The 27,857-nt window shown below is 38.7% G+C and overlaps 1 protein-coding gene across 12 annotated transcripts in view; it reads right to left on the bottom strand.

Annotated features, from left to right (window-relative positions):
• The window catches only part of CADPS2 (calcium dependent secretion activator 2), a 295,527-nt gene that overhangs the window by 18,630 nt on the left and 249,040 nt on the right, over positions 1–27,857 (bottom strand). For 5 of the 12 annotated variants that reach the window (XM_072147001.1, XM_072147004.1, XM_072146999.1 and 2 more), the window contains 5 exons: positions 26,970–27,117; positions 24,840–24,854; positions 23,855–23,929; positions 22,346–22,429; positions 20,859–20,891 (listed from right to left, as the gene is read on the bottom strand). In XM_072147001.1, the coding sequence (XP_072003102.1) occupies positions 20,859–20,891; positions 22,346–22,429; positions 23,855–23,929; positions 24,840–24,854; positions 26,970–27,117 (355 nt within the window). Of the gene's footprint in view, positions 1–20,858; positions 20,892–21,135; positions 21,274–22,345; positions 22,430–23,854; positions 23,930–24,839; positions 24,855–26,969; positions 27,118–27,857 lie in introns of those variants that run through there. The other 7 variants (XM_072147011.1, XM_072147000.1, XM_072147008.1 and 4 more) reach the window with 4 other exon arrangements.

Genomic DNA, 27,857 nt, shown 5'->3' on the forward strand with positions numbered 1-27,857 from the left:
CAGATTTCATGTTACCAGTGCTCATGAATATTGTAAAGAGGACCTGTGATTGGTTGCTATGGGCAACTAGAAATATTCTGACTTTCAGACAGCTTGATAAATCTACCCAATGTGCAAAATGAATGAACCAAAAAATATGAAACCAAGACAACATTGTTATTTTTAACCATAAACATATGAACAATGCTTCAGTGACACTGAACAAGACATTGAGAAGCATGTGCAATACAGAGCGCAAACACAACCATAAAAAAGTAATGAAATGTCTTATTTTTCCCACATCTATATAGGCTTTTATTTTTGATAAGGACAGTTGTCTAATGAAACCTGTCACCAAGACCCCGTTTTCTGTCTTCCCCATGCCACCAAAAAAAATTCTTAGCACATCCCCAAACAATTTGTTATAATAAAACAGGTTCCGCAACTATCAGCCTGCCCCTTGGCCCCACTTCTCTCCTAACCTTCAGGAAACTCCAGCTCCTGCACGGTCAGCATCTTCATTCGGACGTACACGGATGACGTGGAGACGGCTGCCTGGTCTCCACATCGATCTCCGCTGCAATACATTTGCGGTTACTAAGTAGTGAGGCGGGTGCTCAACTCTTTACGGAGCCTGATTTATTATAAAAACTGTTTGGAGATGTGCTAAGAATTTCCTATAGGGCATGGAAGAGACAGAAAATGGGGTCATGTTGACAGGTTTAATGGCCTTTTGGAAATAGACGGTTTTATATACAATTAAAGCACAATTTTGAAAGTCTTTAAACAAATGTGATTTTTCAGGTAATGCATGGTAAGAGACATCAAATGAAACTGGTTATATGGCTCTTTAATTGAAATAATTATTTACACTATATTTAACATTTCAATAGCTTAAACCAGGGGTTAACCCATCTTCCTGTATTAACCAACAAATGATTGTATCAAAAATGAAAGTGTACATTTGGGCCAGCTGCAAACAAACACTTCAGCCTGTAGAGATGGGACCCATATGTTAGTCCAATTCCATGGAATAACACTGTTTCATTGCAGCCAATTGGTAAGATCAAAAAAGGTTTTTTTTTCACTCATTAATGTACACTTTGCACCGCATCGTGACAAAAAAACTGAAATGTACATATTTTTACTAATTTATTAAAAAAAACCCTGAAATATCACATGGTCATCAGCCTATTTTCTCAGTATTGAGTAGAAGAACCTTTTGAGCTAGTACAGCCATGAGTCTTGGATGGATGGTGAATGTTGGTGGACAGCCATTTTCAAGTGTCTCCAGAGATGCTCACTTGGGTTTACAGTCAACAATGGTCACAGAGTTGTCCTGTAGCTACTGCTCTGTTATTTTAGCTTTGTGCTTAGGGTAATTTTCTTGTTGGAAGATGAACCTTTGGCACAGTTTGAGGTCCAGAACACTCTGGAAGAGGTTTTCATCCTGGATATCTCTGTACTTGAGCGCATTCATCTTTCTTTCAAATGCAACCAGTCATCCTGTCCCTGCAGTTGCAAAACACCCCAATGGCATGATGCTGCCACCATCATGTTTCACTGTTCAGATTGTATTTTAGCAGGTGATGAGCAGTGCCTGGTTTTCTGTAAACATACCGCTTAGAATTAACAACAAAAATATTTGATCTTCTTCTCATGAGACCAGAGAATCATTGTCTAGGAATCCAAACTGTATGCAGGTTTTCATATGTCTTGCACTGAGGAGAGGCTTTCATCGGTACCTTAGGGTTCTGGTTTATCTCTCTCACCTCAGCTCTTCTCCCGCCACTGCTTAGTTTGACTGGATGACCAGGTCGAGGAAGAGTTATTGTAGTTCCAAATCTCTTCCATTTAAAGATAAAGGAGGGCAGTGTTCTTAGGAACACTGAATCCTGCACAAATTCTTGGCCAGACCCATGCATTGCCACAATTCTGTTTCTGAGCTCCTTGCGCATTTCCTTAGGCCTCATGATTCTCATGTACTCTCACATTCTCTCTGTGATGTCTTATATAGACAGGTGTAGGCCTAATCAAGTGCAATCAGATTAATTAAACACAGCTAGAATTTAATGAAGGAATAGAATCATCTCAAGTGGGTAGATAGATGCCATTTGTTGAGAAAGGTAATTTGTATAGGCAAGTACATTTTTACATTCCTTTTTATAAGTAAATGTTTAGGGTTAAGTACATAATTTGATTCTTATGGGGTCAGAAATAGTTGTACAGTAAAGAAAAATTTACATAATGCGGCTTTTACAAATATGTAATTTTTTTTCTAAAAAAAAAAGTAGCATCTGCCATATTATTTACAGGCTTTAAAAATAGACCAGTTAATAAGCCAAATAAAATGAAATTGCTAATTTTATTTTGTGTAAAACTAAAACTATGAACTTGGCTGGATTTAAATGAAATATTAATGGCTTTCTTACATTAAAACAATTTGCATTCCCACAAATAGCAACATATGGTAACTTAATATCATACAAACATATTTACAAAAAGACTGCTGTTAGATAATATAATAATTAAAATACAGTTCACATTAACAGTGATAGCAGCAGCTGGTGAGATTTGTCAATTACAACTACACTCCTAGCAAACATTTTTTTATGTAAGCATGGGGTCAGATACATTCTAGGCATATCAATTCTGTAAGGTTAGCTGCAATAAACTACACTCAAGATTATTTTTTAATCAGTATCATATATTAAATCATTATGTAAAATTTAAATGGAGAATACATAAAATGGGAAGGTCAAGGTGAATATATTTCATGTGAATCCTATCCAATTACTAACTGTAATTGTCAAATTATGTGATCATCAAGCTGTAAAATACAGATGTCCCACAATACGTTATTCTTTGGTGTAACAGACTAATTTTAGAAGGAAAAATGTTTAAAATGTTTCATAGTATCATAGTATATAAAGCTGGAAGGAGACGCAAGTCCATCAAGTCCAACCTTTAAGAATTAAATAAATGTTTTATCCCCATAACCTGTGATATTTTTTCTCTCCAGAAAGGCATCCAGGTCTCTCTTGAACATGTACATAGAGTCCGCCATAACAACCTCCTGCGGCAGAGAGTTCCACAGTCTCACTGCTCTTACAGTAAAGAACCTTTGTCTATGTTGATGGTAGAATCGCCTCTCCTCTAGGCGTAGAGGATGCCCCCTTGTCCTGGTCACAGGCCGAGGTATAAAAAGATCTTTGGAGAGATCCTTGTACTGTCCGTTATTTGTACATTGTAATGAGGTCTCCCCTCAGTCGTCTTTTTTCTAAACTGAATAATCCCAAATTTTTTAATCTGTCAGTGTATTCTAATCCCCCCATTCCCCTAATAATCCTGGTTGCTCTCCTCTGCACCCGTTCCAGCTCTACTATATCCTTTTTATACACTGGTGCCCAAAACTGTACACAATATTCCATGTGTGGTCTGACCAGGGATTTGTATAAGGGCAAAACTATGGCTTTATCATGAGAATCTATTCCTCTCTTGATACATCCCATTATTTTATTTGCTTTAGCAGCAGCCGCCTGGCTCTGGTCACTAAAATTAAGTTTACCATCCACCAATACCCCCAAGTCCTTTTCAGCTTCAGTTTTACTAAGTAATTGACCGTTTAGAACATAATTATACTTTTTGTTTCCATGGCCCAAGTGCATAATTTTACATTTATCTACATTAAACCTCATCAACCATTTCTCTGCCCATCCCTCAAGCTTCCACAAATCCCTCTGTAATGCTAAACTATCGACCTCAGTATTTATTACTTTACACAGCTTAGTATCATCTGCAAATATTGAAACTTGACTGTGTAAACCCACTACAAGGTCATTAATAAAAATATTAAAAAGAAGTGGCCCCAATACTGACCCCTGTGGCACTCCACTGGTAACATCAACCCAATCTGAGAATGTGCCATTAATGACCACCCTCTGTTTTCTATCACTAAGCCAATTACTTACCCAAATACACAGATTTTCTCCTATTCCCAGCAGTCTCATTTTATATACCAACCTTTTATGTGGCACGGTGTCAAATGCCTTTGAGAAGTCCAGATATACAACATCCACAGCGTCCCCCAGAGTGATCCAGTAACAAATGAGTAGCTAAAGCCTTAAGGTAAGGCCTAAACAGAAGCTCACCTGAACAGGTCTTAAAAAATATTCTAAACAAGCCTATTCTTGTCACTATTGGGGGTCATTTACTAAGGACCCGATTCGCGGTTTCCTGACGTGTTACCCGAATATTTTCGATTTGCGTTGATTTTCCCTGAATTGCCCCGGGTTTTTGGCGCACGCCACTGGATTGTGGCGCATCGGTGCCGGCATGCACAAGACGGAAATCGGGGAGCGTGGCCTAACGAAAACCCGCTGTATTCGGAGAAACCGCCGCATTCAAAAAAAAAAAGTGTCGGTGGACACGCGCTTACCTGCACCAGGAATAGGATCGTGAACTCCGGCGGACCTCGGCGGACTTCAGCACAGCAGCGACACCTGGTGGACGTCGGAGGAACTGCCTTAGTGAATCGCCGGAAGACCCGAATCCATTGCAGAGAACGCGCCGCTGGATCGCGAATGGACCAGGTAAGTAAATCTGCCCCATTATGTTCCAGGCAGATTTGGGCAGTGACACAGGATTCAGGATTTGGGTTCTATTCAACATACTGTATTTGAAATTAAAACATAAATGGTGCCCGGCTCCACTCCTATAAACTATCCTATATGGGTATACACACACACACATATTATATATATAAATACACTACAGCTGACAATTAAAATGTTACATTTTATTGAATCACTTATTTCAATAGTATGCATCATTTTAAGGGCCATAGAATAGACATATAATACAAAGACATACAGTTGCCGTTATGTACAGTGGAACAGTGTATAATGTTATGGGTTCATTTTAATAGTGCTTCTTCATTTTGTGGGGCATATTTATCAGGGCTTACAAGTCCCTTAAATAATCGCAATTATTAGCTCATTGTCCTTAATTGTGTTTATTTCCCATTTTATGTGGCATGAAGGAGGAGCGGCAGAGTGTGCTGGCACAGGGCATTCCTGCCCCGGGCCTGCATACTGGCTACAGCTAGCAAACTTTAATAAGTGAAAGTTCACAGGCTGCGGCATAATTCTACGTGAGGTCCTGATGTATCTGGCAGTGCTGAAGGGGCAGGGATTTCACTTTCCCTTTCACAACTTACCCCGTTACTGCTCTGGCACAGTACAGGGGAGTGACAGTAATAAGCCTGAAATCTGTCACAAGGTTTTGGAAGGTAGATCTTACTGGAAAAAGCCATGATTGAAGGAGGAACCCTGGGTCAGGCTAAGACGCAGACCTTCTACAATGTGTATCTTAAAGCCGTTTTTATCGCTTGTTTGTAAGTAGATGGAATAAATTGTTCTAAAAAAGGTATTGCTCTATTTGCGTTTGTTAATACTGATAGTGACCCTTAGCTATTGACTGCCAATTGGTGTTGGTGGCAGTAGTTATTCTCCTGGGGTGCTCTCTGTTATGGTGTCTGTGGCCTAATAGTGTTTGAGAGGGCACTTTATGTGCTGGTGTGATGTGGTAATTGAGCAGGACACTGAGAAAATGGATGTAGGAGGAAGGAGGTAGTGAGGTAAAATAGAGTTTAATTTACGGAAGAAAATCTTCCACAGAAGAAGGCGAAACAAAACCTGTTACAGGTAGGTTGGTTGGTTGGTTGACTGGCTGAGATCTGGAGTTAGGTGATGGTGTTAATGATTCTTACTTGCCCTCTTTGGAAACTGACACTCTTCTGCACTTACGTCATATAGCACCATTTAAAATCTACTATCCACAAATCCCAGCTGTATGGTGTGGACCTCTTAAAATAAGTAACCCTTGTATTCTCTGCATATGTGGAGCGAGTATTCTCTTGCAGTGTTCTCATGCGGTGTTCTTAACACTTAATTCACTAACTATTGCTCCTCTGACTCACACCTCCATTCTGCTATGTCAACAATGCGGACTGATACTACATCTGGAGCAAAGAATTGGTTTTTAGCAATGGATGTAGCTCCCCCCTTTTAATAGAAACATCTGGATGCGCAGTCAATCAGACTGTGTAGTACTCAACCTCCCCAACTAATATGGGTCATAATTACACCTCATGTAATAACATTACATTACATATCAATAGATAACAATACATTAATGATTCCAAATAAGTAACAACCTATGGTTGATTACAGTTTCTTTTTCTATATTCCCTTATTTGCCTTAAAAAACACTTCTGGCTGGCAGTATGTTTTGGGACACAGTCAATCTGTACTGTGAAGCACCATCCTATGCTACATTTGGTTGAAGCTAGAAATAAATTATGGCTATATATAGCTGTTTCTGTATTCAGTAATATTATCAATAAACACTTATGACCAAGTGTCATTGGCAGCCATACATACCTTTGCCACATGTGGAAACTATTACAGTGTCCTTACTACTGTTCAGTGGCCGAGAGCCAGGGACGCCTTTCATGTGAACTTTCGTCTCTAATTGTATATTGAATGTTTTAACCCCTTGTCCCACTATGAAATCCCTTAACATCATTCTGCCACAGCGAATGTGTGAAGAGCTCTAAATATAAAAAACCTAAAAGCTCAAATCACCCCCATTCCTTAGATATAAAAATAAACAAATGAAATCAGAACCATGTTTGGTAGCGTCTCGTCCCAAAATGCCTGTTCCATCAAAATATGAAAATTCACATTTTTTTGCCACACAAAAATTAAATAAAAAGTGATCAAAAGGCCATACAGTCCCCAAAGTTATGGCAATGAAAATGTCATCTTATCCTGGAAAACATTACACCTTCCAAATGTCTGTACACTGAAGCAAGAAAAAGTCTCAGAATATGGAAAAATTAAGAACTTTTTTTTGTACAAGATTTTAATTTATTAAATCTATTAAAGTATAATTATAATAATAGCTATACAAATTTTGTATAAATTTGTAATCATACCAAACTATAGAATTAAGTGGAGGTGTTATTCGGAGTGCACATTCAAATAACATAAAAACAGGGACAAAAAGAAAATAGAGCAAATCTGTTTTTTTTGTCAATTTAACCACATTTGGATTTTTTTCCTGGCTTCCTAGTACAAGGGAGGGGGAAGTAAATACAATCACTAGGAAGTACAATTTTTTACGCAGAAGACAAGCCCTTATACAGCTCTGTAGACAGGGATATAAAACAGTTAAGGATTTCTGACAGCCAGGAGTGAAAAATGGAATTTCAAAAATGAAAAAGTCCCGTAAGGGGTGAATAAACAGCAAGAACGCCACAATTTGTGTCACTGTCAAAATATTTCTTGAATTAATACAGGTCCATCAATTCTGCAGTGTTGATCCAGAGAAGAGCAAAAGATATATGAAACATTAAGGCACATTTGGCTCATAGTCAGTTAAAATTCCTTCTTGACTTCAAGTACGGCATCAACGACCCATCAACCAGGGGCTGCCATGGTGGTCATAGACCAATCTTCATTACACCCTAATACAAAGGCACCACATTGACAAGTTACTGCAATACAGCCTTGTATTAGAGCAAATAGACCCACAAGGTATCAAACTACCTAGAGGCCTAAAAAGAATAGTTAAAAAAAAAATTATAAAACCCAACGGTTCAAATCACCCCCTTTCCCTAAGACATAACTAACAATAAACAATCACAAACACATTACGAATGAATCATCTATCAAAATATAAGAAAGATCCCATGCAGTTTACCCTTTATAGAAAAAAAAAAACATTCAAATGTTGAGATTTTTGTCAAAATGTTTAATAAGTGGTCAAATGCCTGCACATTTCCCAAACTTATATCAGTGAAAACCTCTGCTTTTCTGAATTTTTTTTTACATAAAACACAGTCTTGCATACCCAAAGGAAAAATATTGTAGTAGTGCTTCTACATACCCTTAATTCTTTTTCCCTCACAGTCTGAATTGCTATGTGTAGGGAATGTGGTCCATCATTTAAGAGATGTTAATGAAGTCATGCATTTATTGGGGCCTTTTTGTGCTATATACTGCCGTGGGTTACCTGTAATGTGGGGAACGTGAGGCTCAGGGATTCCTGAAGAGTAGTGGTCTAACATGTACAGTACAAAGAAGTGGGGAGAAGAATCTGAAGAAGAGAGTTAAAGTGGCAGACGAGGACTGTAAACGGCATACCATAGAGCCCCTGTGCTGCCGAAAAGATCTCAAACCAGTGCTTATATCCAAGTATCATAGCCCCTCTCCATGCTCTGTCTGTTTCTCTAACAACTGTATTGCATCATATCCCTGTTGTGACCAAAGAAGAGGTGTAACCTTGTTTCAAGGACTAATAAGCAAGTATAGGAAATTAGGAAAGCAGGGCAGCAGTACATGTTAAGGAATGTTGAAAGTGCACTGACCCAAAACTAGCTGTAGTCCAGCCCCCTAAAGACTGTTGCCCAAGTCCAACTGCTAACCTAGCTAAATATTAAGTGTCGCCCTGACAACTGGTCTTGTGTTTATAAAAAAATCTTTTGTCAGATTGAAAACATATTGTATATATTTTCCTAATGAATCTGATCAAATGTCCTTTTAACATTTATTTCCCCACAGCACTGCAGCTATATGCTCATGATGCAAAAGTTCATTATGGGAACCAATATATACTTGTTCTTTATAGACAATGTTCGTTCACTGCCTTGCTTTGTCTCTTAAAGAGTGACCATCATTTCATATTGATACTTTAGTCGTTCGTATGACCTCGAATCAATTGTTATATTGATTCAAGATATCTATATTTTCTTCTTTTTTTACACAGTCTTAACCATACGGAAGCAGATTTCAATGCGTTCAGGCATTATTGGATGTTGTGGGAACATTGATGATATTTTTGTTCCTTTTGATTTGTAAATTAGTCAAATCAACCAATTTCTATGTTTAATTGTTTAACTTTAAATCTTTTCTTCTTTCCTTTATTTTCAGCTCTTTCTGGGATGATTGACCATGCTGAAAATGTTACTATTAAAGGGATATTCCCACAAAGACAAGTTTCTTATATGTACTCAGCATAAGAAAATAGCACATTCTCTAATTAACGGTTATTAACAAATTTCAGTTTCCCCTAGACACAACCCAGTAACTTCTCCCTTAGGGTCGGGTGGCGGCCATCTTGGATTTCTGTGTGAGATTGTGGAGCTGAGTTTCTCTCTGCCTCTGTTTGGCTGTGGCCTCGCCCCCTACCCGGAGCTCAGAGACACTCATCACATCCTGCCACCACATGATGAGCAGCGAGAGAGGCTGCAAACTACAAGCTTCAAGGAGATAAGTGATCCGGGGGTAGGGGGTGGCAGGCACATATCAGTAAGATGTAGCAGGGCTGTGGATCTTATAGGCATCTAATGGATCTCATGATCTGTGAGATGTAGTAGAGCTGTGTGTGCAATAGGCATCTCATATCTCTGATCTCTCTCATCACTATGTGTCATTGTGTTATTACAGAAGCCAGATGAAAGTGTATATAAACCCTGTACCCTGATAATGTAAGCACATTGTCACCCCACAGAACTAGAAGAATAATACAGTAATGCGTCTGCTTAGTGAGGCCCCACCCACACCCTGGGATTTTACAATTAGCAGCATAGAGAGTGATAGAAGCTAAAACAGCAATAACACTGAGTAAATTGTAAAGTAAGGGGTTAAAATGATCTTTGAGTTAAAGGGGTTATCCGGGTTTAAAATTTTTTTTATGTCCGGGCTGGGGAAGGCTAGTTAAACATAATAAACATGTACTTACCCCCTCCGGCGCCGCCGTTGTCCCGCGCCGCGGTCCCTTCGATCCGTGCCCCTGTTTGTTTACAGGGGCACGGAAGCCGCGCACAGGGAGCTTCCGGTCCACGATGTGGACGGCTCCTCCCATGCGTCCCTATCTCTCAGCGTTGTAAGCGCTGAGAGATGGTGCGCATGGGAGCTTCCGGCCGGCCGGAAGCTCCCTGTGTGCCGGTGTAATGAAACCGGTGCACAGAGAAGACGGGCCGCGGCGCGGGACATGGGCAGCACCGGAGGAGGTAAGTACATGTTTATTGTGTTTAACTAGCCCTCCCCAGCCCGGACATAAAAAAAAATTTAAACCCGGATAACCCCTTTAACAACACTAGGGGATTGAGATGTGAGAATTTACTTTCGTGGTAAAACCCCTTTAAAATGGTAGGTTGGGCAGTTGGTTACTGGGGGAAACCCTCTAAGTCACATTTGGCTTCCTAGATGATGTGTTTACCATTGACGGCATCTGTCTATGATCAGTTTTATCTTTGATCACAGACACTCCATACATTTACATACATATGTTGGCTTACATACCTATGACTGTTATTGCTGTTTAATATCTTATTTAATTTGCATATTTACCCATGATTTGTAAAGCGCTGCGGAATATGAAGGCGCTATAAAGGAGCTTGTACTGCTATTTCAATCCTTTCTTTTATTTAAAACTTAATCATATTATTACATTATTTACCAGATATCTGCACAATATTTTATTTAAAAACATCTACCATCAAAATCAAGCATGATATACTCGCTGATAAACTGCGACCATGGTAATCTTCTTACATTTAAGACATGAAACAAATGGGGTCAAACACAATTAGCACATCTGATAAACAAACTTCTAAACTCAGAAAGGAGAGGAAAGCAGATGTGATATTAAAATCATAAATCTTTATTAAGTATACAAATACATGTTAAAAACAATTAAAAATCCCAAATGGGAAGGACAAAGAACCAAAAGATCCCAATAGGCCCAGTAATTCTGATAAAGATAAGTCTTTCAGATGCAAGTAACAACAGATAAAGATGCTACTCAACTCCAGATAGGAAATATAGGGTATGATACTTTAAAAGGACATTTCACACACGGAAAGAGATCAAAAGTGTAAGGAAATAAATTAACTACATTACCAATAGGAGTCAGACCTGGGAGGACGGGAGATCACAGAAGTGCCGGGTGAGTGAAGCTCACCTGCTTAAATACACGTGTCTGTTCTGACAGGGCATGGACACCGGCTGCATACGCTATATTTCCTATCTGGAGTAGAGTCACATCTTTATCTGTTGTTACTTGCATCTGAAAAACTTATCTTTATCAGAATTACTGGGCCTATTGGGATCTTTCGGTTCTTTGTCCTTCCCATTTGGGATTTTTAATTGTTTTTAACATGTATTTGTATACTTAATAAAGATTTATGATTTTGATATCACATCGCTTTCCTCTCCTTTCTGAGTATAGAAATCTTCTTACATTTGTTATCCAAGTCCTCCTACCTTATAAAACCAACTTATATCATTATGTTAGTGAGCCTGAGGGGTCCGGGGGTGTGTTACCAGAGCCCCTCAGTGCTTCAGATTCACTGGTTGCTACGGGCAACAAAATCTCTCGCCCCCACCTCCCCTCGCCTGTGTAATCTAGCAGATGCAGAAAGTGCAGGGGGAGGGAAGACCTGCTCTAACCATTGTAACAGCCTATGAAAAAAGAGAAAATCACCGAAGGGCTCTGGAAACACACCCCAGAGCCCCTCAGGCTCATTGGCATAATTTCAAATTTTGTTTTAGAAGGAAGGAATCTGAGGATAACAAATATTAAAAAACACAGTCACAGCATCTGGATCTATGAGAAAGTGTCCCTGGTTTATTATGCTTGATTTTCTTTAAAATGTAGGCTTTTACAATGTTGTGTACAGAATTACTACATATTTCCATCAATACAGTACAGGCAGTCCCCGGGTTACATACAAGATAGCGTCTGTAGGTTTGTTCTTAAGTTGAGTTTGTATGTAAATCGGAACTGTATATTTTATCATTGTAATCCCAGCCAGAATTTTTTGGTCTCTGTGACAATTGGATTTTAAAAATGTTGGGTTGTCATAAGAATCAATATTAAAACTAAAGCTTCATTCCAGACACATTTGATAACTGTATCATTTGTTTATTGTAGCCTAGGACTAAAGTACAATAAATTACCAATATCCAGTGGTCCATTTGTAACTATGGGTCGTATGTAAGTCGAGTGTTCTTAAGTAGGGGACCGCCTGTACTTAAAAATATTATGCCGGCCTTACGCTGACCACACCAACTAGTGTGCTATTACTTTAGCTAATAAAACATATGATCTATGTAAAAAGTTGCATAATTCAAATGACATATACAGTAACAATAATGGCAGTCATGTTGCATTTTAATTAAAGAAGAATGTATTCTGCTGCTCAGACGTATTTATCCTATCACTCGCACATCATGGATTTCTACAAATGTCAACATTAGACATTTGTTTAAATCTTGTGCAAGAGAAAAATATAAAGAAGGACTTGCCAAAGAGGTATGGCAAGGTGCCAGCTTTCTTTGCTGTCTGTAGTCAGTTCAATTTGCTCTTCACAACTGTCTTTCACAATGTAAGTGAATGGTAAACATGTTGCCTCCCTTATGACTATTATATTTCAGATTTTTTTTAAAATCTTTTTGTGTTTTCTGTTTTCCAGGTTAGCATATTATCTGAAGTGCTTTCAAAATTTAAAAGAATCTTTAAGCCAGTGAGGCATGAAGGTATAATCACATTACAAAATCAAACAATGTCATGGGCTAGTCTGTCACTAGTTACAGAACACTGAATACAGAGGAACAAGTCCTAATAAGGGTGTTGGCCATATTCGACTCTTCCAAAAGTTAATCTCCTGGTTTCATACTACTTGGAAGATACAACATTCCTGATTAATTATATACTGCCATTGCTCTTGCTTCCTGTTCATACACCTAATCCCACAGGTGCATATTCTACCAATGACAAACCAATGCCAATGACTAACTACAGTGTAGCCACTTCTTACAGCAGGACACTAACACATACTTGGTGAAGGTTAATTATAACCAACAGGGAACATGACGAAAATGTCAACTGCCATTTGGTAAACTAATAAGAAAAACTAAAATCCTAAGAATCTGCCTAAAAACATGAAGTATTAAAAATCTGATTGTTTTTATCTTTCAATGCTAATAAAGTAACAATATTTTCCACAAGCACTGTAATCAATCAATTAATCACAGATTTTCTCATAATCTCTTGGATTTAGGAAAAATCTGAAAGCAAAATTTAAATTTATCTGCAGACGTCATCACCCAGACTACAATGTTCCTAATTCAGCCTCCAAATATCTTTCATAACAGTTTAATTGAACACAAAAAAATCTTTTTGAGAATAGCAACGCTTCCAACATAAACACAGTGACCATATTCCAAAGTCATTTTTGGTGGTCCCCTCATGGTGGTTGTACTATATAAATGTTTTATGGAACTGGATGGGGGGGAATCTATCGAATGCTGGCACATTGTGTGCCAACATTTTATTTCCCCCCCACCCCTTTTCTTGTGTCCTATATATCATGAGGCTCTGGTCATGTGGCTCTGCATGGGGTAGGATTACGCTATAACCTGCGCAATGAATTCTCCAGCTTGGCACAACTCACTCCATATTTACTTTACATTGAGGTGTCATAAGGGAGAAAAAAGTTGCAAATCCTGGCCAGAGCATAAATTCTCCCAAATAAGATTTCTTATGTGTAACGACCTGAAATTCTGATGTAGCCATAATGTTTACAATGCACAGTGGGGAAAATAAGTGATAAGATGCCAACCACTAAAAATTCTGGCTCTCCCATACCTGTTAACCTTATATTTACTTTAATTTTTTCATGTTTCCGTGTATAGAGCTGTGCAAGGGTTTATTTTCTGCATAACAAATTTTACTTCTTAGTGATGTTATTTATTATTCCATGCCGTGTACTGGGAACCTAGAAAAAAAATTCCAAATGTGGTGAAATTGGAAAAAAATGCATTTGCATCACTTTCCAAATTACACATCTACTTTATTCTTTGGTTCCATACAATCACGGTGATACCAAATTTATATACCGTGCCCGAGTATAAGCCGAGACTCCTATTTTTAACACAAAAAAACTGGGAAAACCTATTGACTCGAGTATAAGCCGAGGGTGGGAAATGCATTGGTCACAGCTCCCCCAGTATGTAGCCTGCCAGGCCCTGCCCCCCCAGTATATAACCTGCTGCCCCCCAGTATATAACCTGCTGCCCCTGCCCCCCCAGTATATAACCTGTTGCCCCTGCCCCCCCAGTATATAACCTGCTGCCCCTGCCCCCCCAGTATATAGCCTGTTGCCCCTGCTCCCCAGTATATAGCCTGCTGCTCCTGCCCCCAGTATACAGTATAGTCTGCAGCCCCGGCCCCCCCTGTATAAAGGCTGCAGTCCATGCCCCCTAGTATATAGCCTGCAGCCCTGCCCCCAGTATATAGCCTGCAGCCCTGCCCCCAGTATATAGCCTGCAGCCCTGCCCCCAGTATATAGCCTGCAGCCCTGCCCCCCAGTATATAGCCTGCAGCCCTGCACCCCAGTTTATAGCCTGCAGCCCTGCCCCCCAGTACATAGACTGCAGCCCTGCCCCCCAGTATATAGCCTGCAGCCAGGGGTGCACCCAGCCTTTCTGCTGCCTGAGGCGAACTATAGAAAAACGCCCCCCCCCCTCTATACATGTAAAATATCAAGGAGTGTCAGGACCAGACCCAATCATATTGGTAAAATGTGAAAATAATGCAATGCAAAATACATAAAGCGTCCCTCCATGAACTATATAAAACACACAGCGAGCTACTACAAAGAACAATATACATAAAACAATCCGCCATATAATATAAAATCAATACAGCATGCCGCCATATACCATATAATACATACAGTGTGCCGCCATATACCATATAATACATACAGCGTGCCGCCATATACCATATAATACATAAAGTGTGCCGCCATATACCATATAATACATACAGTGTGCCGCCATATACCATATAATACATACAGTGTGCCGCCATATACCATATAATACATACAGCGTGCCGCCATATACCATATACTACATACAGTGTGCCGCCATATACCATATAATACATGCAGTGTGCCGCCATATACCATATAATACATACAGTGTGCCGCCATATACCATATAATACATACAGCGTGCCGCCATATACCATATAATACATACAGCGTGCCTCCATATACCATATAATACATACAGTGTGCCGCCATATACCATATAATACATACAGCGTGCCGCCATATACCATATAATACATACAGCGTGCCTCCATATACCATATAATACATACAGCGTGCCTCCATATACCATATAATACATACAGCGTGCCGCCATATACCATATAATACATACAGCGTGCCGCCATATACCATATAATACATACAGCGTGCCGCCATATACCATATAATACATACAGCGTGCCGCCATATACCATATAATACATACAGTGTGCCGCCATATACCATATAATACATATAGCGTGCCGCCATATACCATATAAAACATACAGCGTGCCACCATATACCATATAATACATACAGCGTGCCGCCATATACCATATAATACATACAGTGTGCTGCCATATACCATATAATACATACAGCGTGCCGCCATATACCATATTATACATACAGCGTGCCACCATATACCATATAATACATACAGCGTGCCGCCATATACCATATACTACATACAGCGTGCCGCCATATACCATATAATACATACAGCGTGCCGCCATATACCGTATAATACATACAGCGTGCCGCCATATACCGTATAATACATACAGCGTGCCGCCATATACCATATAATACAATAATACATACAGTGTGCCGCCATATACCATATAATACATACAGCGTGCCGCCATATACCATATAATACATACAGCGTGCCGCCATATACCATATAATATATACAGCATACCTCCATATAGTATATTTTACATGGTGGCACGCTGAATGTACACACATACATACTGATATATATATATATATATATATATATATATATATACAGCAAATATACAGACAGACATACATACAAATACACACAAACACATCTATACATCAACACATATACATACATAGAAGTTATCTTCAATCTTTTCTTCTTTTCTCTTTGGCCTTGTCAAAGAGGGGGGGGGGGGTTGTTGCCGGGGATGTTGGAGCGGGGGGGGGGGGGGGAGGGTGTTTACGGAGGCAGTGATGGATCGAGGGGGGTGTGAAAACAGAGCGTGGGGGGGGGGGGACCAGCGCGGACATTGGGCTGGGGTGGGGAGTGGTACTTGTGCCGGCCCGGCGGATGAGATAGACGGACTGCAGGTGGTGGAAGTGTCAGCGGGCGCGCATGGGGAAAGTGTAGGGCGGCGCACAGGGGGAAGTTTCTGTGGGCGCGCAGGTACATGTGCCGGCCGCGCGCGTGCTGAATGGATTGGCAGGCTGTGGGGGGAAGTGTCAGCCCGCGCGCAGATACATGTGCCGGCTGCGGACGGGTGTATGTGATGGGCGGGTTAATGGATGGGCGGCGGAATGTGCGGGGGTCGGGGAGATGTACCGGCCGGAATACATGCCGGCGGGCGGGAGCCCGACGCCGCCCCCTGGTGTAGCAGGAAGCGCGCCGCCTGAGGCGAGAATCTCAACTCGCCTCATGGCAGGTGCGCCCCTGCCTGCAGCCCTGTCCCCTCAGTATATAGCCTGAATTCCTGCCCCCTAGTATAAAGCCTGCAGCCCTGCCCCCCCAGTATATAGCCTGCAGCCCTGGCCTTCCAGTATATAGCCTGCAGCCCTGGCCCCCCAGTATAAAGCCTGCAGCCCTGGCCTCCCAGTATATAGCCTGCAGCGCTTCCCACCCAGTATATAGCATGCAGCCCTTTCCACCCAGTATATAGCCTGCAGCCCTTTCCACCCAGTATATAGCCTGCAGCCCTGCCCCCCAGTATATAGCCTGCAGCCCCTGTCCCCCCAGTATATAGCCTGCAGCCCCTGCCCCCCAGTATATAGCCTGCAGCCCCTGTCCCCCACAGTATATAGCCTGTAGCCATTGCCCCTGGTATATAGCCGCAGCTGCAGCAAGGAGAAACTCAGGAAACCCTGCCAGAACCGCTCAGACTCATTATAATATTTTAAAAGTTGATTTTTAGAAGGAAGGAGCCCATGGATAGCAAATATAATAAGATTACCACAGTAATCTAAGTGTCTAAACTGTTTCAGTTTCATCAAGCTCGATTTTGACAGTAGATTGTTTTACATCTTTCCCATAATGTGTCCACTCACTGGGGGCTAATAATCCACATGCTATATATGTCCTTGGGGGAGGGGTAAATCCTCAAGAGTCCCCTTTTCAGAAGGACCTGGATGTACTAAGGAAATCATAGATTAAATAGCAGCATGTAATGACAATCAACTGCCTCTAAAACCAACAGAATCTTGTCATGTAAAAAAGGAGATACAGATTCTCAAAATAGGGATGTTAATTGTACAAGGCATTGGTTCAGCCTCACCTGAATACCATTCAGTTTTGTGCATTAGTGCATAAAAAGGATGCTCTGAAGCTGGAAAGGGTACAATGAAGAGCCACAAAAATGATAAGGGGGTATGGAGGGTCTCAGTTATGAGGAAAATGTAAAATAATTAGATTTATTTAGTCTTGGAAAGAGACAACTAAGGGGGGACATGATTAATTTGTATAAATATATGAATGGCCCATACAAAAAATATGGTGCAAAGTTGTTCCGGCTAAAATCACATTAGAAGACAGGGGGGCACTGTCTCTGTCTAGAGAAAACAAGGTTTAATCACCAAAGAAGACAGGGCTTTTTCTTACTGTGCAGTTATAAAATTTTCCAATATATTTCTGTATCAATTCCTTGCAGTTCCCTAGATCTCTTATTGCTGTCACTCAACAGGAAGCTTTATTATTTACTTCCTGTAGATAAACATGTAATGTCACAAAGGTGCACGGCTTGTTAGTATCACGTAGTGTAATCAAAGCTGTGAGATACTAACAAGCTGGCCACATGTGTGACACCACATGACCATGGACCAGTGTTTATATATAGGATGTAAATAATGAAGTCTCCTGTTGCATGACAGCAAGCAGAGTTCTAGAAAAGCCATTAAGAATTGATAGAGAAAGTTTATTGGAAAATTGTATAACTTTTATTTACACAAACATTAGCAATTATTTGCAGGAATATGCTGAAAGTGGACCAACCCTTTAACTATGTAACTAAACAAAGCAAAATCAAGCAGCTAAACAGCATATTCAAGATTACTATTTACATCAAGTGATACAAATATTTGGGTTGTGCTTTACAAGAGTAACTAGGTTACAGCCTCTCTTCTCCCAACTGGAAAAGTGCACAGAGAAAAACAATGTTGCCACTTGGCTCTAGGGGAGCATGCTGAGGTTTCCACAATTCCCTAAAGGAGCCCTTCAGTCTAACAAAATGATCACTGCAACACAAAATTGATCACTTCCTTAAGGATGTCTTCTAATATTTATGAATACAACCTCTTCTACTTCTGTCATTAAATGTCTTTTATTTATAAGTTAATAAAACATTAACCCCTTAAAAGCACGTATAGTTAGGTCATGCGTCAGCTGCAGGTGTTTAGAAAGGGCACACGGGCTGAGCCCTCTCCATAGCTGCTGAGCAGATGCATTTTGCAGCAAACACCCACCAGAAGAAGTCGTGATTAACCCTGCGATTACTGCCGTCATAGCTGCCAGTGTAATTAAAAAGCTGGCAACGCCTGACATGTTGGCTTGGATTGTTGCTCCCAGTGACGTAATTGGAGAATGAAGATTTGTTGTTATAACAGCCTTTGGTCACGCAAAGACCCGAGGCTGTCTCGTTTCACACCATTTTTTACAATCTGCGATTTACACATTGTAATAGATGCTGCGGAAAATCCCCATTTATTGGCATACTGTAGTATGACAGTATATGGTAGGATCAATCAAATAGACCATGAGTAAGAACTAATACCAATGTTCGAAACGCGTAGGTCTAATGGACTATGCACTATGTTCACCTGCACTGATTTTATGGATTTTTGAATAAAGAAGAAAGTCTTTTAAACTAGCCTGGAGTGCCGATCTCTACCCTTTCCTGTTCTACTATCAATCAAATAACCTAGGGTCAAAGTAGTAAAAAATAAAAAAGTAAATAAAAAATTTATTTAAAAAACTTAAATTTCAAATCACCCCCCTTTTCCTAGAACTGATACAAGTATAAATAAACAGTAAAAATCATAAAAAATGTTAGGTATCGCCGCATCCCAAAATCTCCGATCTGTCAAAATATAAAAATGGTTATTCCCGGCATTTAACCATGTAACGGAAAATAGAGGCTAAAGTTCAAAATGACACTTTTTTGACATTTTGAAAAACATAAGAAACTCAATGCAAAGTGATCAAAAAATGACACAACACAAAGCTCTGTACACTGAAGTATAAAAAGGTTATTACTGCCAGAACATGGCAAAATGAAGAACTTTTTTTTTGTACAGGTGGTTTTAATTTTTGTAAATGTATGAAAACATTCGAAAACCTATTAACATTTGGTATCCCCATGATTGGGGCAGTGAAAGACGTAAAATCCGAGCCCACAAGAAAATGGTGCAAATGCTTTTTTACAGCATTTGGAATTTTTTTCCTGCTTCCCAGTACACAGCATTGGCTCTCCACCTTTGCAGAGGATAAACCCAGTGGCTTATTGCATAAAATAATCCACTTCATAGGTGCTGGTCCCATTAGTAAAATGTAGTATATTAACAAAAACACTAAAACATTGCAATAGGTCACTTGTGGGCACATAGGATAGCCCAGTTTAAAATATACAAGAAGGAGATGCATTTTGAACCTGGATCTCCATTTAAAGGTGTTGTCCCATTGGGACAGTGTCCCAGTGTCCTATTAGGCACAGGATAGTGCCTGACTTGCTGATCGATGGTGGTCTCATAGATGGGACCATCCCAGAACATGAGAACGGGGGGTTATGTACCACCGTCACACCCGGAGATGAATGGAACAGATGCTCACGCATGCATAGGCTGCCCCGTTCATCTCTATGGAGCTGATGGAGATTGCCAAGTTCAGAGCTTGGCTATCTCCGTGATCTCCCGTGTTCTAGTGATCTGGCTATGTTGACCATATTGCATATTATTTATTAGTATAATGAATAAAAGATGAAACAATATGAAGTTATACCCAACCTGTTTAGCTACAGAGCATGAGACCATACATTAGATACAGGCTACATACATATTTTTCCCCAGGTGCTAGAGCTTAACTTTACAAACACTGTTAACCAAAAAAATATATTACAGCATTAATTGGTCTGATCCTTCACAAACAAAAAAAAGAAGGACTTCCATTTAACTTTTGGTTTCACTTTATTGAACCTTTCATGGATCCATTATTAATAGCATAAAAAAGCATGGGCTTGTGCAAAATCTTTTTTTCTGCTACCAATAACAGAATGTCTACCAATAACAGAATGGAATTTGCTGAACACAGGTGTGAACTAGCCTAAACTAATCTGCAGCCTGAGACATGGCACTAAAACTGGGCAAAGTAATTTTAAAATTAATTTTTCATATTTGTTAGATACATTATTTGTCCTGTAACTATATACTAGATATATGTTTGAGGTGTATATTTAAAGTCATGTCCAATTGAAAAAAGCGTTTTAGAATGAAGTGTTGCATTTGCATGGGTATTTTTTAATTTCTTTACTCTGAAACGCCATTGAGTTCCATCAATATATTGATATCAGAGTGAATAAATGTTTCATTTCAAAAAAAGCATAATATATTAAAAACTCTTCATGTTACATAAAACACATGCAATTAATGAAAAAATGATGCTCATGCCTTGCAGTGGTTATTTGCAAATTACATGCAAAATGCTAACACTTACGGGTACTTCCACATATTTCGAAGCAGCTTTTACCTGAAAATGCAATGCAATACTGAAAAGTTAAACACATAATAGGTAATATTACCTTTTCTCTTCTGAGAATTTTACTGCATTTAAGGCTAATTACTAACTATTGTTCTAATTAGATCATATTACCATATGAAGCGATTTCATTTTTTCATTCACATAATAATATAACCCAAAGACAAATTAAAAAACATGATTTTATATATACATACACACCATATATAAAAATGAATGACACATTACACTGAGAGAAAACAATCCATTTAGATTTTATTTACACTCTATGGCTTCACATGCTCCCTCCTTAGCACAATAAGGTTGATTCAATCTGTATATGTTCACTGTTCGTTATTTTCAATATTACAGCAGTAGAATATTGGTTTTCAAACTGAAGACATAAATTTAAGCAGAGGTCAAGAGTTTCAGAAATCATAATTAAACATCATCTTCAAACATCATTAAAACTGACCAACTTGTAACCCTTTTTTATGGTAGGGGTGGGATTACAGATCCAATTTGATACATTTGAGGCAGTTTCTGTGATTTAACGTTTTTTCTTAGATCCTTTTTACCTATTTTTCTGTGGCAATCATTGTAAACTACGCCTGATAATCATTACTCTTAAAGTATTGTATATGTTACAAATGTATATAAGTAACATTGCATCCAAAAGCAGTACTCCAAATTATAGAATATCAGAGCATGTTTTACACCATACCATATACCTAAATTGTCAGATGCAAATCTGCCGCAAATATTATAGAAGCAAACAAACACAAATAAGCATCCCCCTCTCCCACATACAGTACAATAAAAAAGACATGGTACTGCTGCCTGCCTCCACTTTGGTTATTAACTCCTCCCACCTCTCCAAATATATGGAATAATGCTGGTTTTTAACCTACAACATGCAGTTCACCTTGGGGAAATAGTGCATGGCCAAAAGAGCAAGGTAGACGGCAAGAACATAGTGTAGTCTAGGGGGCCAATCGCGTGAGGTTCCCTTGCTGAGGTTCCCAACCTGAAAAACTATTTTCATTTTCATATGGAGTAACCTGGGAGGTACTGCTGCATATTTGTGTTCATATCATATGCCTATACCTCTATGACAATGCAGGCTCAAAGGTTTTTCAAAGATCTGTGTGACCATGGAAGAGAAACTTCCATGTCCAGACTGGTGACTGGCGATTAAAGTAGACTGTGGACTTACTAGTGGCAGTGATTACACTAGACTGAGGACTGTGATGAGCCACGGAAACCATAAGAATAAAATGGTCTCTCTTTAAACAGAAGGCAAAAAGACATTTGTAATTTAAATTACAGTAGTCCAGCACGAAACTATTTACGCAGGAACAGAAAATAGTAACAGACACATAGTAAGATTGACTTTTCTACAAGCTCAAAGTTAAGAAGATAAGAATACAATGAACCCTTGATCAAGATGTTATACATATACTTACAGTGAAGGTAAGGATGGATGAAAACAAAGTCCCTTCATCATATCTTGCCAACTTTGAAAGGGCTCCTTCTAAGACTGATACCAGCTTTATAAATAGAAATACATACATTTAACATTAAATTAAAAACAGGATTAATTACATTTATTACTAAATTTTTACCACATGGATTCAATATTTTACAACAAGCAAGCTTACAAGCTGTTGTGTGTCACCTGAAACAGGATCCTTGTTTCCTTTATCTCCTAATGGCCCCATTTTAGAGAAAATCCTCTTTTACAATGATGTAAATGAGCCTTAGGGGCTCCTGTCCACATCATAGAAGCCCCTTCGGGCTCCGTCGCCTGCTAATTCTGCATGCTCTGTTCAGCATTATTGACCACCTCCTCCCTCTCCTCAAAGCCAGTCAGTGACTTCATGATTAGCAAATGAGGGAGCCAGAAGGGTTTTTTCTGATCCAGACAGTAGCCTTGGAGGCTCATTTGCAAAACTTTCAAAGAAGACTTTCTCTAAAATGAGTCCATTAGAAGCTAAAAGAAGACTGGATCCAGTTTGAGTGGAAACAAACCAGCAACCACAAAGTGTGCTTGCTGTAAATTACTGTATCCATGTGGAAGATTATCTGTTTATCAGCCTCTGATAACAGCTGATGCAGTGTTATAGCCCACTAATCCGAAATGGAGGACCTATTAAGACTACATATAAGGTCTAACATATATATAATGTTATTTACTGTAACCTTTGTTGTAAAAGCTGTAAAATATGAATAACCAAAATGCAGCAATAATTCATGTCCCCTTAAACTAAAAAACTTTGAAAAAATGTGGAGACATTAATTTTTTTAGACTGTTTTGAATTTTAATAAGTTTTGAATGAAAAATAAACTACAAATCTAGTGTTACCAGAATCAGAAAGGCACATTATCATGATATTTAAATTGTACCAAAACACCATAAGTTTAGAATTCAAAAAAGGAAAAACTGCACAAATTTTGCGAATACATTCATCATTATTTTTTTTTAATTAGTTGGGATCATGCAAAACTGTGGACATAATTAGGTAGCAGTCTGGGAGAGCTGCTTAATGCATTAAATTCCAGAAGCTCTATCTCATAGGAGAGGAAAGGTGCTGTGGGGCATCTGAATGCACATATCAGAATGATAATAAGCCTGGAGGACCACCTAGAGCTCTTGACAGAAGTTACAGACCTGGATTTAAAGTCTATTTTTCACAGCCATGCTGATAGTAACAGCACACACATAGGTATGATTACATATCTTTCCAGGGCTGCCACCTAATGTTGTCTGCAGCTCTGTATAGTCAAAACTGCTGAAAGAGGTTAAATGATGAGTACATAAGTCAATTGCACCATATACTAATGCTTATATAAGTCTCACAGTTCCAAAGCATAAAACAGTTAATGGAAATAGGTATTTGCCAAATCAATAATGCATATTTACATTTGCAACATACTCTCAAAACTATAAAATGAAAAAATATTGATATTCTTACCTTAGAAACCAGAAGTGAAATGATTTCTTTAACAGTTTCTTCAATTAAGTCATCTATTTTGGAATGGTACTGTTGCTGCATTTGAAATACATAATAGTATAAGTATTGTAGTATTATATCAGTGGAAAAAACAAAAGGTAAAAATCAAATGGTATTTTCACTACATTTAGTGTATTATTTTCAACATCAGCAGAATAGAACCTTGAAAATGATCCATCCAATCAACACTTTTTTATTCTGTGTGGTACATTTTCCCATGTTAGATGTAGAGTTAAGCAGCTAATGGGGTTATTATTTAGATGAATTGATTTCCCATTCTCATTCAAGAGAAGGAATGTGAAGGATACTTTTTGTGTTTCCTACAATTAAGAAAGACGTGCATTTTTCTAAAGAGTTGGTCTAGATTGAATGCAAAAAGACTAGAAAAAGATTCAATTAATACAAGATTGCTTGCCTCACAACTAGCATTCATATGTCAGTATAAACGTGCTTTCGAGAGCCAGAAAAAAACCAAAAAAGCATTATATTTTCATAATATTCAAACAAATATGCAGAGATTCCAAAGAGAAACAGAAAAAAGACAAATTAAACAACATGACAAATAGTGTATCCAATTCCCTATCCTTTGTAGGAATTCTTTTGTTTTAACCAGGATCAAAGGATGCAAACACATGCATAGAGGAATGACTTAAGGTGCTCCATTAGATAATATTGCAATTTCTTGTCTTTAGTGTAAACCACTTCAAACAAAATCATCAATACAATAGTTACCTTCAATAAAATTCTCTCTTTGAAAACATCGCAAAATTGACAGAAAGACACTGTACAAATTGCATTTATCAGTCTCTTTGGTCACTCTGTTCAAAGGTTTATGAGTTTTATACCATATCTCTACCATTTGCTTCTATTTTACTATGGAATTTGCTCTACAAAGTCCTAAAAGGTTTATCCAGACATATTACCATAGAAAAATGAGGCCACTTACCCACTGTTTAGAAAACTGGATGTTGCAATGTAATAGCCCAGTAACATGACACCAATGGCACAGAAACATAAAAACAATGAGTGTTTGAAGGATAAATACAATATAAACTATACAACAATTATGAAAAGACAAAGAATGGCTAAAGCATAAAAAACTGATAAATTAAATGTAACTTTATAATATGTAGAATGTGATAGGTAAAACAGGACGTTACATTTTGTAAAATTAAAATAAAACTAAAATACCTCTGTATGGTGAAGTTCACACTACTACTAAATAGAAAATGGATGATAAATGGAAAAAAACTGAACATAACTTATAACATGTCAATTACTATTCCATTTATCTATCTATAGAAGAAAAGTTTTTTAACAGCACTGCTAGGAAAAATAGAAGGGTGCCAGCACACAGGATCCGGCATAGTCCTCTAACAATAAAAATAGAAAAAAAGGCTGCACTCCAAGGTAGTGGAACAAATTCAAGTGGTCTTTATTCCCAAGTTGCTACGTTTCAGCTTCATCCGAATCCTTTCTCAAGCAAATGATCAAGTGCACATAAGCCATATTTATAGGAAGTGACAGGTACATAGTAGGTGGAGATAAATATTACATCATATAAAACATAGTCATATCAATCATAAACAGTTAGTGATATATAGAATAAGTGATGTATACAGTACTTAAGTGAGCAATTACATATACATAATCCCAAGTGTTAATGTGAATAAGTGATATACATAACAGAGCAGTCTTCCAATTTAATCTGCGCCTGCTCAGGCCGGACTCAGAGGTGTTCGCAAATTGCAGCCTTATTAGGTAAGTAATAGCCGCGCCTACTCCTCCAGAACTACTAACCTCTATTATATATCTATCTATAGATTAACTATCTATCTATATCTATTAACTTAATATCCATCTCCCACTGACCTCGATTTAAAAATTATGACATCCATTATGCATGCATTTGTTTTCAAAAGTACTGCAGCCATAGTCATATTTTCCTTAAAGAAGAAAAGCATGCATAATGGATGACTGCCTAACTGATCATAAAATATTATATGAAATTTACATTAATGTCAATGGGATTTTTAATTGATATGGTAAACCTCCTTTCTTTATTGTTTTAACAGAGGTAAGAAATGGAGGTTTGAATGGGTGTGTGTACTTAGCCTAAGCAACTAGAGGGAAAATCCTTCCCAATAAAATATGCTGATATGTTATGGCAAAATAACATGAGACATATTTCAGACCACTTAAATTTAGGTTTTCATATCTTAAACCCAATTAGCATGCATTGCACAATTTTGTCCATGTTTATTACTATAACCAATTGTGATATAGATCTCATCCAACTCAAGTATGGTGACAACAGAAAGTGATCAACAGTTGGGAGAGAATATTATTAAACCGCAAAGGATTGGCCCACATTATTGGCAGACCAAATACCTGGTCACATACTTTAGATCAAGGCCCACACTGCCTCACTATAGGAATACCTTTGACTAGAAAGAGGAAAGGAGGTTAACTAGAACCTCCATTTTCTGCATCAGCAGTCTCAGCAAAGCCAGGGAAGAGAAGGAACAGCATGGCCACTTTCCCTGCATCCAACTGGTGTATCCAACAAAAGTAGATATGCTTTAAAAAGGTTCCGCTTAGCAATTGGATGCTTCACTGCCTTTGATATAAACAGCCTCTTAATATGTCCAGTGCCCAACCATATGTAGCAAGACAATGCTATGCCAGGTCCTGCCCAGCATAGAAGTAAATTATAGCTATAAGTAATACACAGCGCATGGCATCCTCAGAGCTGGCATTCTTGGAGGTGACGTAAAGGGGAGTGGGGGATGATCCTTACTGCTGCTTATGCGCCAGGAATTGTGAATTTATCAGGGTTTATATGACAGTACAAGTCTTAATAAATCCCCACCACAGACACTACAAACTAATGTCACCAAACAAACTTTGGGGTGATAACTTGCTCTCAAACAGTTTCATTTGGTCTTATAATCTAGTAACTGTTTAGGTACTGGGTTGCAAAGATAACACCATGTTGACAAAATGGTACCACTACAGACAATCAGTGTAGCTTTTTTTCCCCTATACCAAAGTAGGCCAACGGTAACATACTTACTTCTTGGCCAACATCAAGGACACAGAGTTTTGAACACTGCTTCTTGGCATCCACTAAAATATTAAACATTGTACACACTGAGGCAGGAATGCGAAGGTCGGTAGATTTACTTGTTCTTTGTAATTTAACTTCAAATGAAGTCCGTGTCCTGTGTGACAAATGGACAAATTTAATAAATAAAAATAAAAATAGAACGTTCAAGACTACTTATTGTTGGTCAAGCTAACTTTATTTGTTCGATAAACTTTATTGAAGTTAAGCAAAGACATGTTTGTGAACAATTCAGCCCTTGAGCCCTCTCCATGCACCGGGACCCAACAAGCGTCGTACTACTATGGCACGCGTAGGTAAGGGGTTAAATACTGTCACTATAATGTGCTATTTGTTACGCAGAAAACAAGCCCTCACACAACTCTTTACATTGAAAAATGAAAAAGTGATGGACTTTTGAAGGTGGGGAGTGAAAAAGGAAAACGGCAAGGGGTTACTAAATATTTAGAAATACAGGCGGTCCCCTACTTAAGGACACCCGACTTACAGGCAACCCATAGTTACAGACAGACCCCTCTGACCTCAGCTGCAGCTTTCTGAATGCTTTACTATAGTCCCAGATCGCAATGATCAGCTGTAAGGTGTCTGTAATGAAGCTTTGTTGATAATCCTTGGTCCCATTACAGCAAAAAATGTTTAAACTCCAATTGTCACTGGGGCCAAAATTTTTTTTTGTCTGGATCTACAATTATAAAATATACAGTTTCGACATACATACAAATTCAACTTAAGAACAAACCTCCGGTCCCTATCTTGTACGTAACCCCGGGACTGCCTGTAAACATTTAAACAATAAAAAATACCTTTCTACTCTTTAACCGGATAAGGACCAGGCCC

The sequence above is a fragment of the Engystomops pustulosus genome, chromosome 4 (assembly GCF_040894005.1).
Source record: "Engystomops pustulosus chromosome 4, aEngPut4.maternal, whole genome shotgun sequence".
NCBI classification, from domain to species: Eukaryota; Metazoa; Chordata; class Amphibia; order Anura; family Leptodactylidae; genus Engystomops; species Engystomops pustulosus.